Source organism: Anolis carolinensis, chromosome 2, assembly GCF_035594765.1.
Source record: "Anolis carolinensis isolate JA03-04 chromosome 2, rAnoCar3.1.pri, whole genome shotgun sequence".
NCBI lineage: Eukaryota > Metazoa > Chordata > Lepidosauria > Squamata > Dactyloidae > Anolis > Anolis carolinensis.
Genome location: NC_085842.1, coordinates 81,599,435 through 81,614,918, shown reverse-complemented (window position 1 = coordinate 81,614,918; position 15,484 = coordinate 81,599,435). Strand labels below are relative to the sequence as shown.

The 15,484-nt window shown below is 38.1% G+C and overlaps 1 protein-coding gene across 11 annotated transcripts in view; it reads left to right on the top strand.

The window, feature by feature from the left end:
* Positions 1–15,143, top strand: part of dock3 (dedicator of cytokinesis 3) — a 241,236-nt gene extending 226,093 nt beyond the window's left edge. For 8 of the 11 annotated variants that reach the window (XM_062970075.1, XM_062970074.1, XM_062970073.1 and 5 more), the window contains 3 exons: positions 3,804–3,926; positions 4,451–4,533; positions 8,492–15,143. In XM_062970075.1, the coding sequence (XP_062826145.1) occupies positions 3,804–3,926; positions 4,451–4,533; positions 8,492–8,998 (713 nt within the window). In that variant the 3' untranslated portion in view covers positions 8,999–15,143. The remainder of the gene's footprint in view (positions 1–3,803; positions 3,927–4,450; positions 4,534–8,491) is intronic. The other 3 variants (XM_008105073.3, XM_062970079.1, XM_062970076.1) reach the window with 1 other exon arrangement.
* Positions 15,144–15,484: the final 341 nt, after the last annotated feature.

The window sequence follows — 15,484 nt, the reverse complement described above, 5'->3', positions numbered from 1 at the left end:
TGAAGCAAAACGGTTTATTTTGCATGATTACGTGGAACAAGTAAAAGATCATACACACAAAAATACAGTGTAGTGGCCATGCCCTTATATTCTCCAACAGGATATACATTTTTCTGCCACAATTCATGCATGAAAGTATGGTCCCTAAATGGAAGTGGTTGTCATGAGAGAAAACGGCAGTTAAGAAGTAGTGTTTTCTAATGCAATGTGTGATATTACAACACAAGCCTTGAAAATCAGACAGCTCTCTCCAATAGTTGAATATGCCTATGTATATTAATTCATCTAGAAGATACCTTTTTGTTAACACAGTGAAAGGTGCCAGAGTGAAAAGTCTTTGCATAAAGCAAAGACCTTTCAAAAATAACTGCCATACTGATACAGTTAATCACTATGACCATGTTTTGGAAACTACAATGGAATTTTCCCCTTTTCCGAACATACCTTATATGATCAGGGAAAACTGCCCAACAGTAGAACTGTGGATCATGTTTTCTAGGACATAAATAGTATTCTGGTACACAGTACACAGAATAGAGGGAATATCTAAATACCCGTCATTTAAATACTGAATGTTTTAGTTTTAATGTGCTTTCTTCAATTTTATAATTAAATAAAATGGGATTTAGGCAATGCATCTGCTGAGCACATTAGTAACTTGTATGACATTTTTCCCTTTAGGGATAATTACATTGATCATAAAAGAAATATTATGTTAACCCATCATTTGAGCTTTGCTTTGTTATCTCATATGGCAGTTGTTGCAAATAATATTAGACACCAGCATGATCAGATTAATCAGTTAACAATGATGTTGCTTTATTAATTCCCTTTCTTGGAATTCACAGGACACTTAAAGAAGGATATCAGTAGAATTTATGTCCATGATGACTTGTTCTTGTTCACCCAGGTGTCAGTCTTTCTGAGATACTAATGCAGAGTACTCAACAAACTTCAGCACATACTTATTTTTGATATTAAAGATATAGGTCTTGGGTTTTTACATTCTTAAGGTGTATATAATCCATGTATGATGACTGCAACAGTGTCCGTCTTGACAGTATAACTGTCAATTGTAATACATTTTATAACAGCCTGCAGCTATCTAGTAGCATTCTGTGTCTGATGCACTTATTTGATTGTTACTCCAGCTTGACAGATTCCCAAAGCAACTTACATAAAATAGCATAATACAGCTACATTGGGGCTGTTTCTAGTCCTTCCAGCACATTTTTTTGAGCTATCACAACCTCCTCACCCTAGGACTGCAGCAAAACAGATCATGTGTTTTGGCATTGCTTCAAAAAACAATCTCTTCCACACAGTCAAAAATTGACTCTGGTTGTCACCATGCGCTATCACAGGTGACATTTGCTTCCTTAGGCCTTCCCAGCCATAAGTCAAGAAATGTTTAGCTATTCCTGATACTATTTCAACACAACACCACTTTCTATGTCTCATTTTTCATCCTAATATTCCTTCCTGTCTCTTACTATCCTTTTAACTTCATATTTATTTTAAATTATCCCATGGCCTTCTATAAGCATTAAATACTGACAGCAGTGTTAATGTTTAGCTTATTTTGTGCCTGAGTGTTCACTGACATTTCTGTTTCAGTATTTTGGTTAGCTGTTCATTTCAAAATAAAATTCCACTTTATATGAAATTATATATAAGATATGTTACATAAAAATAAATCTAATAAACATATAGTTTAAAAGCAATTACAGTAGAGTCTCACTTATCCAACATAAACAGGCCGGCAGAATGTTGGATAAGGAGGGATTAAGGAAAAGCCTATTACACATCAAATTAGGTTATGATTTTACAAATTAAGCACCAAAACATCATGTTGTACAACAAATTTGACAGAAAAAGTAGTTCATTACACATTAATGCTATGTAGTAATTACTGTATTTACAAATTTAGCACCAAAATATCATGATATATTGAAAACATTGACTACAAAAATGCGTTGGATAATCCAGAACGTTGGATAAGTGAGACTCTACTGTACATTGAACTAATATCAGAAATGAACTAGTAAGTAGTGCAGCACTTTAAGGGTAGGTAATGTGTGATCTCAACAACAGAATGAACCAGCTGCAATTTCTGAATATTCTCCAAAGACATTAAAATAATCCAGGTTTCAAATTTAGTAGGATATGTGTCATGGCAGCTAAATTACCCATGGCAGTTGGGTAATAATAGAAAATTTCATTTTGATTACAAAAGCTGCACTAGATGACTACGCAGCTGCAATTTTATTTGCTTAAATTCACTTGCTTTTTATCACCTTTGGCCTTCCATTCCTCACAGTTCCTAAGCTGATGTCTTGGTCATTTCTTTATTTTGGAAATTATTCAGAATGTCACTTGAATTGCTGATACTGTTCGCTGAGATGAGTTCTGGAATTTATTATGGAAATAAATTCAATCCATTGATTAGGGCAGGTCATAAAACTAGCTCACTGCAACAGGTTACCAGAATGTCAGGGTCTAAGAACAGATGATGGACAGAATGTACTAGGATGTGTTGGACTGTCTATCCTGGGACAGTGCAATGAGCGTAATTAAGTGTACTTCCATTTATGGAAATTCTAGGCTGAATTGTGAGATTCCCGAAACTATCAGCTTGGAAGAATTCAACACCACATCCTAAGATATTCAGCAAGGTAACAGAATAGATTAGCAGAGTCCCAGTTCATTCACAGTTTCCAACATCTGGTGCATATATTAACATAGGCAGTACAATGCAAGGGGAGCCTCTACTATCTTCCACCACCATCCTACCTCAGTGCTGTATTAGGAAACCAGCTGACACATTTGAGACATGGCAGGACAAATCAAGGACCTCTGTAACCACAGAACACATGCAGAGGTTTCATGCTACATCTACTCAGTAATTGTGTTTTTATATAGACAATGAGAGCAACAGGAGAATTTGTTAAACTGTTACTATCAAATAATGTTCTGGCACTAGCATTGCTTTCTAACATCATTTATATCAACTGTACCCTTTACAACTGTTTATGAAGAGGGAATTCATTTCAACACTGCAAGTACGGGTGTCTTCCAACCACAGCACTGGCACTACTATGTTACAGTACTCTACTTATAATACTCTCCTCTACTGTTGATGCAGATGTGTTGCTTTAGCTGAGTCCCATGACTGAATTTTCCACTCAGCATGATTATGTTTTATCTTTGATAATAAAAATGATAAAACTTTTAATGTAATGTCCAACTTTTTTTTAGACAACACATCCCTTGGGGTATGACTGACACTATGGATTATGTAACAACATTCTCTTGCAGAGAAAAAAAACTATCTCTTTTGGTTTGATTTCATGAATATTCAAAAGGCTTTCTTTAAAATGGTTTGGAACCAAAGGAAAATATTTTGTTTCATCTTGGTCATCCCGGCACAGTAACAGGCTCTGTTCTGCATACTGACATTTCTGCTCCATGTTCTTCATGCTCACTTTTTTCATCTCACTTTTAAATATATATTACATACATACATACATATATATATATATATATATATATACTCTCCAAAACTCCATTCTAGATATTTTCATCTTGTTAATTCTTGGAAACCTTTCTGTTCCAATGACCAAAAGGTGCACAGTACCATATCACTCACTCTTTTCAGTGAATATGCCTAAGAGCATGGGACCAGTCCCATAATACTCTAGTTCTTTAAAAAAAAGAAAGGAAAACCAATCTTCCATCCCATTAAATCCCAGTGCCATTTGTATTACTATATTACCCAAATTCCATCTGTTTCCATCCTTCAGCTGTTCCAGCAGCACCAAGCAGCTGGAGTCTGGACAGCGGAACCAGAGAGGCCTTGCCATTCCTGTCTTCTCATGTTGGGAGCATCCTGGCTCCACCAGTGCCTCCCCGAAGCCTACCCCATGGTAAGGAAATGGCCAGTAGGTCTGCAGAAACAAAACTGCATTAATGCCCAGATAAATCATATGAAGGCCATCATCTGTTTTCCTTCTGTCACAAGAAAATGAATAAAAAAGATCTTCCTAATTCTCTTGGCTGACAAGTTACATATATCTTTAAAACCTCAACCATTCTATGAATGTGCTCTGGGACTGGAATTAAACATGTGAGTGATCCAGACTAACCTGATACCTTGCTGAAATCTTTACGCTACAAATAAATATACATTGAGCTCCAATTATTAAAGAGAAATTGAGCTTTCAGAGGTGTAAATGCTAAAAGAGCCTGTTGTCTTGCCATGGGAGCCTTGATAAGGTATTTCATTTCTTCTTTATGTTACTGTGAACATTGAAACTCAGTGTTACTGTGTGAAAATGGTTGGTTTCTAAGAAGCTGGCACTGTACTATTAGAACTTAAGAAGTATCATCTTAGTGATGATAAACAAAAGCGTTACCTCTAACCTACTGTTTTTTGGTTATCTCATTTCAGGTCACTATTCCCTACATTTTGATGCCTTCCACCATCACCTGAATGATGGGCCCCCAGCACTGCCTGCACGAACGCTGCGGAAGGTAAAATTATTTCTGCAACTGCAAAACCATCCATGACATTTACTCTAGGTACTCATACATAAGTCTAGAAATTTTAGTCAAAAATTGACCCAAAAATCTGGGTTGACTTATTCATGGATCCACATAAGTTTTGGACCTTAACTCTTTATCAAAATGGAATCATCCTCTTTTCTGAGGAGAGTAGTGAATGATGAAATCTCAGGACATCTCAGGAGAACTTAAAATATGCACCAAGCCCTTTCCTTGCTCCACCATGGCACTGATTCTGGCCTTTTGGGCAGCAGCAAGGGGCAGCTAGCCCCCTGAGGCAACACTAGTGCTTTCCCCTTTCTCTAGAGTAACCATTGTATATCTATTGGTCATATTAACATCCATTATTTTGGCCCCAAGAACTACCTTCAATATATGCACGAGGTCAATTTATACATGAGTATATACAGTAGTAAATGTATTGGGAGTAAATCTATATTCCCCTCTAGTTTCCAGAAACCGACTCATTCCAAAGTTTGGCCTAATACGTTAATAGAATATGTCACATAAGATCACTACTGTGTAGCCTTATTTCAGCTTCGCCCACAGTTAGCAGAAACCCCACTGTCCAGTTTAGTAAGTTCTCTTGCCTACCAGAAATCATTGCATCCTATCTTTCATGCCTGCAGCCTGAACGGCCCCCACCCTGGAGGTATATAGCACAAACTTGGTAACAGGAGGGGAAGGAAGAGCAGGGGAGCATAATGCTGTCACTTTGTTTGCAATTGCAGTGTCCTAGCAGTAGCAGGTCTCATGCTGTATAGCAAACAAAATCATAACTGAAGTGGAAGAACTGTGAAGGAAATGCTGAACATACCGAGGAAAGCCAATTCTCTCTGTGTGTGAGAGAGATTAACTTATAAGAGGTCTGCCTTATCTGCCCATTTGTCTGCTTTGGTGACCTTACTATTCTAAATATCTCAAAATGTAGGCACCCAGTGACATAGTCATTTTGATAGTCCAGACCCAAGTTTATAAACATTAGAGCAATTAGAAACTAGTGAATTTGGGATCAACCAGAAGAAATGTGAGTTCTTTGATCAGAACCCTCTGCTGAGCAGGCCAAGATCTAACTTCTCCACTCAACCTTCCCACCTCCTGTCTAAATCCGCTTTAAGCCTTATTTAAGAGAGAAAAGCAGTATATAAAGACAGTAGCTGTGCCCAGCCACGCATTGCTGTGGCTTATGGGAATCATTTGTTGGCCAGGTGGAATAGCAGTGAATAGTCTTGCAGCTTCAAAGCCTGACTGTTTCCTTCTTATAGGAATCCTTGTTTGGTGAGCTGGAATATAGTGGAATAGGTTTGCGCTTGGAAGCCTGGTTACTTGTGTTCTAGTGGAATGGTTTTTTGGGCTGCTAGAATTGCAATGAATAGCCTCACTGCTTCAAAGTCTGGCCGCTTGCTACCTAGGAGAATCTTTGGCTGGTCAGCTTTAATAGTACAGAGTAGTATTGCTGCTTCAAAGCCTGGCCGCCTTCTACCAAGATTGGTCTGGTTCAATTGCACTGAATAGCCTTGCAGCTTCAATGCCTGGCTGTGTTATATCTAGGGGAATCCTTGTTTGGCGAGCTGGAGTAGCACCATCAATCAAAGAGCCACTTTGAAGCCTGGCTACTTCCTTTGTAGGGGAATCTTAAAAGCCTGGCTGCTTTCTACATAGGGGCATCCTTCGTTGGCCAGGTTGAATGGGACGAAGCTTCAAAGCCTGGGGGTTTTCTACCTAGGGGAAATTTTGGTTGGCCAGCAATTAATAGTCTTGGTATGGCAGGTATGAATGCTGCAATTAGCCACCTTGATTAGCATTTAATGGCCTTGCAGCTTCAAAGCCTGGCTGCTTCTTGCCTGGGGGAATCCTTTGTTGGGAGGTGTTAGCTGGCTCTGGTTATTTCCTTTCTGGGATTTCCCTATTTTCATAGTGTTGCTCTTTACTTACTGTCCTGATTTTAGATATTACATTCTTCTGAATTATTATACCACAGTAATTATTACAGTAGAGTCTCACTTATCCAACACTCGCTTATCCAATGTTCTGGATTATCCATCGCATTTTTGTAGTCAATGTTTTCAAAACATCGTGAGATTTAGGTGCTAGATTTGTACATACAGTAATTACTACATAGCATTACTGCATATTGAACTACTTTTCTGTCAAATTTGTTGTATAACATGATGTTGTGGTGCTTAATTTGTAAAATCATAACCTAATTTGATGTTTAATAGGCTACTCCTTAATCTCTCCTTATTATCCAACATATTCGCTTATCTAACATTCTGCCGGCCCGTTTAGCTTGGATAAGTGAGACTCTACTGTATATATTGTATTTATAATAGTATATTATCTGTTTAGAGCTGGATTATATGAGGCCCCTTCTACACTGCTGTATAAAATCCACATTGAACTGGATTATATGGCAGTGTGGACCCAAGATAATCCAGTTCAAAGCAGATACTGTGGATTATCGGCCTTGGCATTCTGGGTTATATAGTTGTGTGGAAGGGCCTTAAGCCTACACTGCCATATAACCCAGTTGAAATCAGATAATGTGTATTTTATAGGCAGTGTGGAAGAGGCCTAACTAAACCCTAGCTGTCCCCTGGTGCCATTGTGGTCGAGGGGGTTGCTAGGAGATGAAGTGGGGGAGGGGGGCTAAAGGAGGCAGGGCCTACCCTTCTGACCAGCAGCCAGGGTTGAAAACGGCCTTTTCTCGTTCTCTAATTTGGACTTTATTTTTCTAGGTTTTTTTTTTTGAAAGACATAGATTGGATTACTATGTATTTTGTGGCCAAATTTGGTGTGATTTGGTTCAGTGGTTTTGTTGTTTACTTGGTCCTACAAACGTACATTACATTTTCATATATATAGATAACAACAAAAACTTGCAGCTCTAGTACTGAACAGCGGGGGGAAGGGTCCAGAATGGTGGAAAGGAAAAGTACATTCAGATCATTTCTACATGTTAAAATAAATCATGGCAGGACAGACTTAACTATAACATTTGTTGCTATTTATGTACTTTTGTTTCCTATTTAAAGTAATAACTCTCTGATATTTTCATGATAAAATGTTTTGCTCAACATTTTGAGTGAAGAATTACTATTAATCTAAATGGCAACGGTTGCTAAAAATTGAAATAAACAGCAGTAATGTAGTAAAATGTGGTAAACATTTTGATTTTGAGTGATACAACCATACCAGCTCAAAAGAACATGATCACTTCTCCTAGATAAAAAAGAGAGTAGGACACTGTTGAAAAAGATGTTGAATAAGAACCTTAACATTTTTAATTGTAGTTGTGTAGAAAAAGAATTATGGTTGTGATGAATACATTTTATTTTAAAAACTGCATCTGCATTAAATTTCCTGCATGAGTATCCTTTCTCAATCTGATCACTCTGCTAGTTAGACATTTACAACAACTAGTGACAGTATTAGCTTCAACATAAATGTATGTTCATGAGAATTTTTGAGAGAATGAACTGCAATATCATAAAATGAAGCTCAATCCACAATCTCCATTTTGAGACTGAATGTAAAGGCAAATTGTCTCGCTAGAACATCTACACTAATTAGATGAACTTCTCTTTCCCTTACCCACTGCTTTTTTTGGTACCACCTAGAGAACTTGGAAGCTCACACATTGTTTATGTCATTTTGGTTAGTTCAAATTATTGTTCAGCTCTGGCTTGGGCCCCTGCCTCCCAAAGACAATAATTGTTTTGTATATTTGCTTTTTCCTGAGCATAATACCCACGTATAACTAATGTGATCACAAATTTGGAAACCAAAGGCTGGAATATGCAGTCCACTTTTTTATAATTTGAGTATAAAATCCTTAAAAGAGGAATAAATGTTGAAGAATACAAACACTTATTTGTTTTAATTCATAAATCTGTTCTGTACTGCTGTTTTTTCTTCTTTTAAATAGTCACCTCTCCACCCAATACCTGCATCGCCCACAAGTCCACAGTCTGGCCTAGATGGAAGCAACTCTACCCTCTCAGGCAGTGCTAGCAGTGGAGTCTCCTCATTAAGTGAGAGCAACTTTGGACATTCATCTGAACCCCCTCCTCGAACGGACACCATGGATTCTGTCCCTAGCCAGGCCTGGAATACTGATGAAGACTTAGAGACCCCCTACCTCCCTGTCAGGTACAGTCTCTCAGAGCCTGATGTTCTGGAAACTCTCAAATCCCAGCCATGCCGAAGCCACTCTGCTCCATCCGGAGTCATTCCTCAGGATGCAATAGACCCTCCAGCTCTACCCCCAAAACCATATCACTCCCGTCTCCCAAATATGGATAATGAAGAGGTAATGATTTTGGAAGAGGAAGAAAAACACCGAGCCCTGCATCGCAAAATCTCCCAGCCAATTGGTGGTGCAAAAGAGGAGCAGGCCAGGGTGGCCTGGGAACATGGCATCAGTGAGCAGTAGGCAATACTATGGAAAGAACAGTTTGCATGATCATTCCAGGCCTAAGAAACAGAAGGGATTTCTAGTAAGAGACTTCAGAGAAGTGGAGGGGAGTGGGAAATGAACTGGTTTATTCTCTGCTGCTGTGAGAATGACTAGGGCCAGAGACTGGGGCCAGCATGTATGGTTGCTGCTTTCCTCTTTATTTAATTTTGTACTTTTCAGACCTTTGGTAATTTGGGGGGTTGCCCTTTTTTGCAGTGGGTGCTTCATTCCTTCTACAGTTGTGAAACGGCAGGAAGGGATATATGACATTCGCTATAGAAATTTGCAGAAACTGTCTATTAGACTTTGGAGGGGGAATGTGGCATTTTACAAGCTTTCTTCCCACTATTGAGATGCGCACAAGTTGAAGCAGTTGCACTAAGAATGTGTTTTTTTGCTGTAGTAAGTGAATGCTCATTTCTAATTCAGGGATTCCATGAAGTGTCAAGCCAGAAGGTACGCAGTTTAGAGGCACCGACATTTGCTAAAGAAAAAACTGGATATTCCAGACTTGAGGTAAAAACTAGTTTGCAGGGGGCTTCTCTGCATTGCCTCAGGTGTGTTGAAGCAATCTAACCAGTGCTTACTGGCTGTCATTTCAGTGTTAAGGTTTCATTTCACACAAACTTGTCATGGTATGTCACAAGCTTCGATTTCCTGCTTTCCACATTATCACTGTTGTCTGTATTTACCAATGCCTACAATATGAGGGAAATACCTAATCCTGAGACCTGTGGCCTTTCTCTGGCTAAACCTATACTGGTTGTTGGGACTAGCATTTTTATTCTGGAAGTAAGCTAGTAGTTGCTTATTGTTATAGCAACTAGGTATGCGAGCTAGAATAAAATAAATTTTGAGCACATATTTGACCCTTTGCGACTAGGTTAGATATCGGCATTGTCCAAACTTATGTCTTCTCTTATGCCACCTCCCCCAGAAACCTCTCACTGCTACTGAATCACAGGACATCCATTGGTTCCAGTGTAACAAAGTAACTAATCTTTTCTGAACAGCTTTATAACACGATAGAGACAGGAGTTTTAAAAACTGCCCAGAGAATACAAAACAAATATCAATTTCACTTTTTATGTTTAAAAGGGTGACCAAAAGTAATTACCTACTCCTGGGGACTGTGAGATTGAACAGAGAAACACTGTATGTATTTCTATTCAAGAACAAAAGCAACCAATTTCATTTCAATGCCAACAATGTACATTTTAAATAAAGGAACTGTGGAACATGCTGCCATAAGCTACATATGTAACGAAATTGAAAAAAGGTTTGCAGAAGACATATAAAGAAAGGAATAATGATACATGTTAGGTAATGTGGTGAAAATTAACAAATTACATTTAACTACACATTGAAAGTTGAAGAATATTATTGTTTCTTCTCACTGCCTTTTTAAAAAATAAGGCTATCTTTAAGATCCAATTTTGTTGTTTTTCCACCCGAGGAATTAAAAAACCCCTATTTCCTGGAGTTTGCTTTAGTTTAGTTTTGTTTCTTTTTTCATAATGATACCCAAAAGCACATTGTGAAACCTGTTACTCTAAAAATGAATTAGAGCACAGAATATGTAAAGGATTAACCCAATATCCAAATTTAGAAATGGCTACGAAATCCAGCTGTGTCCATTTGCCAACAGAATAGACAACCCAAAACAGAATGAGTTCCCCCTGCAACTTCACACATACAGTAGAGTTTCACTTATCCAAGCTAAACGGGCCGGCAGAACCTTGGATAAGCGAATATCTTGGATAATAAAGAGGAATTAAGGAAAGGCCTATTAAACATCAAATTAGGTTATGATTTTACAAATTAAGCACCAAAACATCATGTTACACAACAGATTTGACAGAAAAAGTAGCTCAATGCGCAGTATTGTTGTAATTACTGTATTTACAAATTTAGCACCAAAATATCACAATATATTGAAAACATTGACTACCAAAATGCATTGGATAATCCAGAACCTTGGATAAGCGAGTTTTTGATAAGTGAGAGTCTACTCTATTCTCCAAATCACTGAAGATTTCAGCTTCAGTAGATCTATGAGAGGAGCAGGCCTATTGTATTAACAGATGTCTGCATGCACTAGGAATATAGAATCTTGAAGTATTTTCTTCATTCAAGTATACCATTCATGGTAAACAAACAAATCACACTTTCCCTAAACAAGTGAAGGAGGTAGTGCACCCTTGTATGACTTATTTTGACTGGGTTAATTTTATATAATAATTTGCCTAAGCTCTCTCCAATGCAAATATGTACAAGTTTTGCCCTTATACTTTAACTAACCAGCATGCCAAGGGGTTTGTTTTTTCAGCCTGCACTAATGAGAAGTCATCCCCTTCCCTCTTCCTTTTGTCCCACAAGGACCATTTATCCTACTAGTAATGGTGGCTTTCCGTGGCAACCAGAAATATCCCCTGGCAAGCACAATTTAAATACAGAAGACAAACTTCCATGTTAATATTAGAATTTTAAACAGGATAAATTTAATCTATCAGGAGGATTTTCCCCATTGTTCACGATACATTTTATCTACCAGGTGGATTCTGAAATAGTACTCTCTTTTAAAGGTGTGGTGAGACTGACAGTGCAATTCTAAGCATGCTTACTTAGAACTGGGACTTATCTGAGTTGTCTAGGACTTGTTTCCTAAATTAGTGCACTCAGGAGTGGTTGCAGTCTGAGTACAGATCAGGGAAGGTTCTGCTGTCAATATGCCCCCTCGCCCTCCCGGCAAGTTGACAGATATTAATAAATACCAGCTGCTTTCATCCTTTTCTCATCATCAAGTTTTATGGAGAGGGGCGAGTTTAGCTATGTGTTCATAAGGATCTATGTGGGGAACCATCGTTTTCACATTTCTACACAATGTTGTGTGTGTGTCTGTATTAAGTGGCTTTTTAAAGGGGGTGTGCTGTTTTGTGTTTATGTGTACGATTTCCAGTATATTTCAATTGGTAAGTGTGAAATTCAGCGTCATATAAATCAGGGCCACAAAGTGTAATGCAGAGGGCATTTCAGTTGTCAAACTGGATTTCCTATGCTGTATTATTCAAATTGCTTAGTAGATTTCTCAAACCATGTTGCATGGGGTTTGTGCTGACATGGCTTAGAAAGCCAGAATTCCTATAAAAAGCATAGTAATAAATTCTTTGGAGACAGAGAGCAAAATGGAAATTATTTTTTTAATATTTTTGGAGAGTAAAATAGCACACACAATCATGGTGCCTTGTAAAAGGTATAAACTGCTCCAAACTATGTTCTTCTTGCCCCTTGTCTAGAGGGAGGGGGAGTTGCAAAGACATTTGTGGTTGAAAAACAGGAGGAATTTGTTCCATCGTGCAGTAGCAGTAGGAAATATATTTGCATTTTGTTACAATAACAAAGTACAAGAATTCCTTTCCCTACAAGTATTCCCACTTGCATTTTTTCCTCTTATTTAATCCTAAAAGAAGGGACTACATCTTATCCTACATGAGGAAAAATAATAGCAGGAAATTTGGGAAGGGGACATCATGTTGATTACTGCCCGCTTTTTTATTTCTGTGTAAATATCCCACTTGAATGCTATGTATTTATACAGGAAATCTGAGCAAAAAATGTATAGATTGTGATGTCTGACTGGTACTCTGCCCTGTAAATGTGTTTTTAACCTATCGCAATCTGTTATTTAAAAAAGCAAAACCCTCTAACCAGTTCTCTTTTCGTGTATTCATGTTCAGAAAACCTGTATTAACTGTAAGAAAAAAACTAACTTAAAGGAAAACAAACAAAAAAAATTTGTACCAGAGTCCTCAAGATATTTCATTGTATATATTGTGATAGCATGTTTCCGGAATCAACAAATAAGTGATGTGAATTTTAGGTGTAAATATGTTTTGTTTGGGGATTTTTCTTCCCTTCCCAATTCACTCAACTGCTGTGATGTGGAATTAAAGATTAATGCCTGATCTTAACAAGCATTGAGCAGATGTGCTCTCTGAGTACCACATAGACATTTATTCAGATGGCCAGTTCATTTTCCCAGTTTCTCTTAAGTACTAGGTAAATTAGAGGATGCACTTTATATTTTATTGATCTCCTTTTACATTTAATATTCAGGTAATGTCAAAAGAAATTACCTAGGAGTTTGGGAGTGGGAAACTTCTGAAGAAATTGGAAAATGGGGGAAATTGCTATAATATATTTCATGAGGAAATTAATCTGAACATTGACCCTTAAACAGCCCTGTTTTATTCAGCAGTGTTAACCTATATTAAACATTCTGCATAATTTTGGGGTATTATTTCATTTTATTTGGAAAAAATTGTCAACAGTTATCACTAAATGAAAGTAGATATTCATGGCGAGAGGAAAAAGAACAACATAAGAGCTGCTGTTGACTAGAACAGTGGTTCTCAACCTGTAGGTCCACAGCTACAGTTTACCAGTTGTTAGGATTTCTTGGAGTTGAAGGTCAACACATCTGGGGACCCACAGGTTGAGAACCACAGGACTAGAAGGAATTTATTCTTGCTCTGTGAGGCCTTGAGAGAGGCAAAATAATCTGCTGGTTTCTGAAGTAAAGTGCCTACTCAAATACTCATGTGGATTTTCACTGTTTCTATATTGTTTCTCGAAGGTCATAGTAGTCTGGGCCAGTCAGTTCCAAGTTCACTGAAATAGCTAGACACTGCCCCCATCTGTTGCCAGTCATGAGCAACATTAGTTCTGTCGTCAGTCCAGAAGTATATTCTATATCTGCACTATAGCTAAGGTAAAGGTTTCCCCTGACGTTAAGTCCAGTCGTGACTGACTCTGGGGGTTGGTGCTCATCTCCATTTCTAAGCCGAAGAGCCGGCGTTGTCCATAGACATCTCCAGGTCATGTGGCCAGCATGACTGCATGGAGCGCCGTTACCTTCCCGCCGGGGCGGTACCTATTGATCTACTCACATTTGCATGTTTTCGAACTGCTAGTTTGGCAGGAGCTGGGGCTAACAGTGGGCGCTCATTCCGCCCCTGGGATTTGAACCTGGGACCTTTTGGTCCACAAGTTCAGCAGCTCAGCGCTTTAATACACTGTGCCACCAGGGTCCCTGCACTATAGCTACATGACCCATTTCTAAGAACATAGGAAATAACTTTGGTTTTCAACTCTACTTTCCCGCTACCTGTGGCAGAACAGAGTGTCCTGTGCCTAGGTACCCAGAATCAAGAGTAGGTTCCCCATCATAAATGCGGCAAACTGTTCAATATCTATGACTATATCAACAATTATAGCAGTTAAATGGAAAACTAGAAACTACACACAAATGAGACACAGCGTATAAAGGCTTGAATATGCCGTAGTTACTTTTTCGATCAGTTTGAATTTTAGGGATAGAAGGGAGCCAAACCTGATAGGTCAATCTAGATATAATGGCATAATATTGGGTTAGCTCAGGGCAACTTGACTCAACACACAAGTTTTTGTTAGGTTTTAGCTGGCAAATAAGTGTAGTGAGGATAAACTGGTGAATATGGGAGGCCCTGGCACATCTCACTCTGTACCTAATTTGAGCAGGTTACAAAGATATTTCAAGGCCAGTATATTGCGATATAGCTGTGCAGGACATCAAGCATCTTTTTTATATGTTTAACACATTTCTTGTGTAAAAATCACATTTTCTAGCCCCTGGAACAGCAACACTGAATTGCTAGGATAACGCGGTGTTCCTTCCCAGTGTAATATAAATGTGGTTATGCGAGTGTTATAAATCCCTACTGGATAGATCTTGTGACATTGGCAATGAGCAACACAGTTTATTTGCCTGTGCCATTTTGTAACCTTTTAGAGATGTTTTACTCTCGTCAAAGGCTGGACATCTGCCCACTATATGAATTAAACGAGTGCACTCATGAAGCCTTTCAAGGCAACTGAATTATTTTTGTGTTTTTCCTCCTGGGATATTTATTTCAACATACTGATTCTAAGAAATGATAATTTGTTGCATTTATATATAAGGACTGACTTATGAATATTGTCTATTTTAATGCTGTTTAATGTATAGATTATTTGATCATATACAATTGTAATTCTGTTCAGATATGAATAAAAAATAAAAAGGGCCAAACACAAACAGGGATCCACCATTTTACTTTATTATTATTATTATTATTATTATTATTATTATTATTATTATTATTACTTTTTACTGTTTATTCTTCCCACAGAATTGTTGGAATCTCCCTACCCCAAGTACCTCCCCTTAAATATTGTTGCAAAAAAAATCCTGTGGAAAAGGGGAGAAATCACCAAAGAAGAATTCAAACGTATAGCCAACTCCTGTAGGGAAAAGGTTCGCAAGGCTAAAGCGCAAAATGAGCTCAGGCTTGCCAGGGACATAAAAAACAACAAAAAAGGCTTTTTTTTGCTTACGTTGGTAAAAAAAAGGAAGAACAAGGAGGCGATAGGGCCACTGCAAGG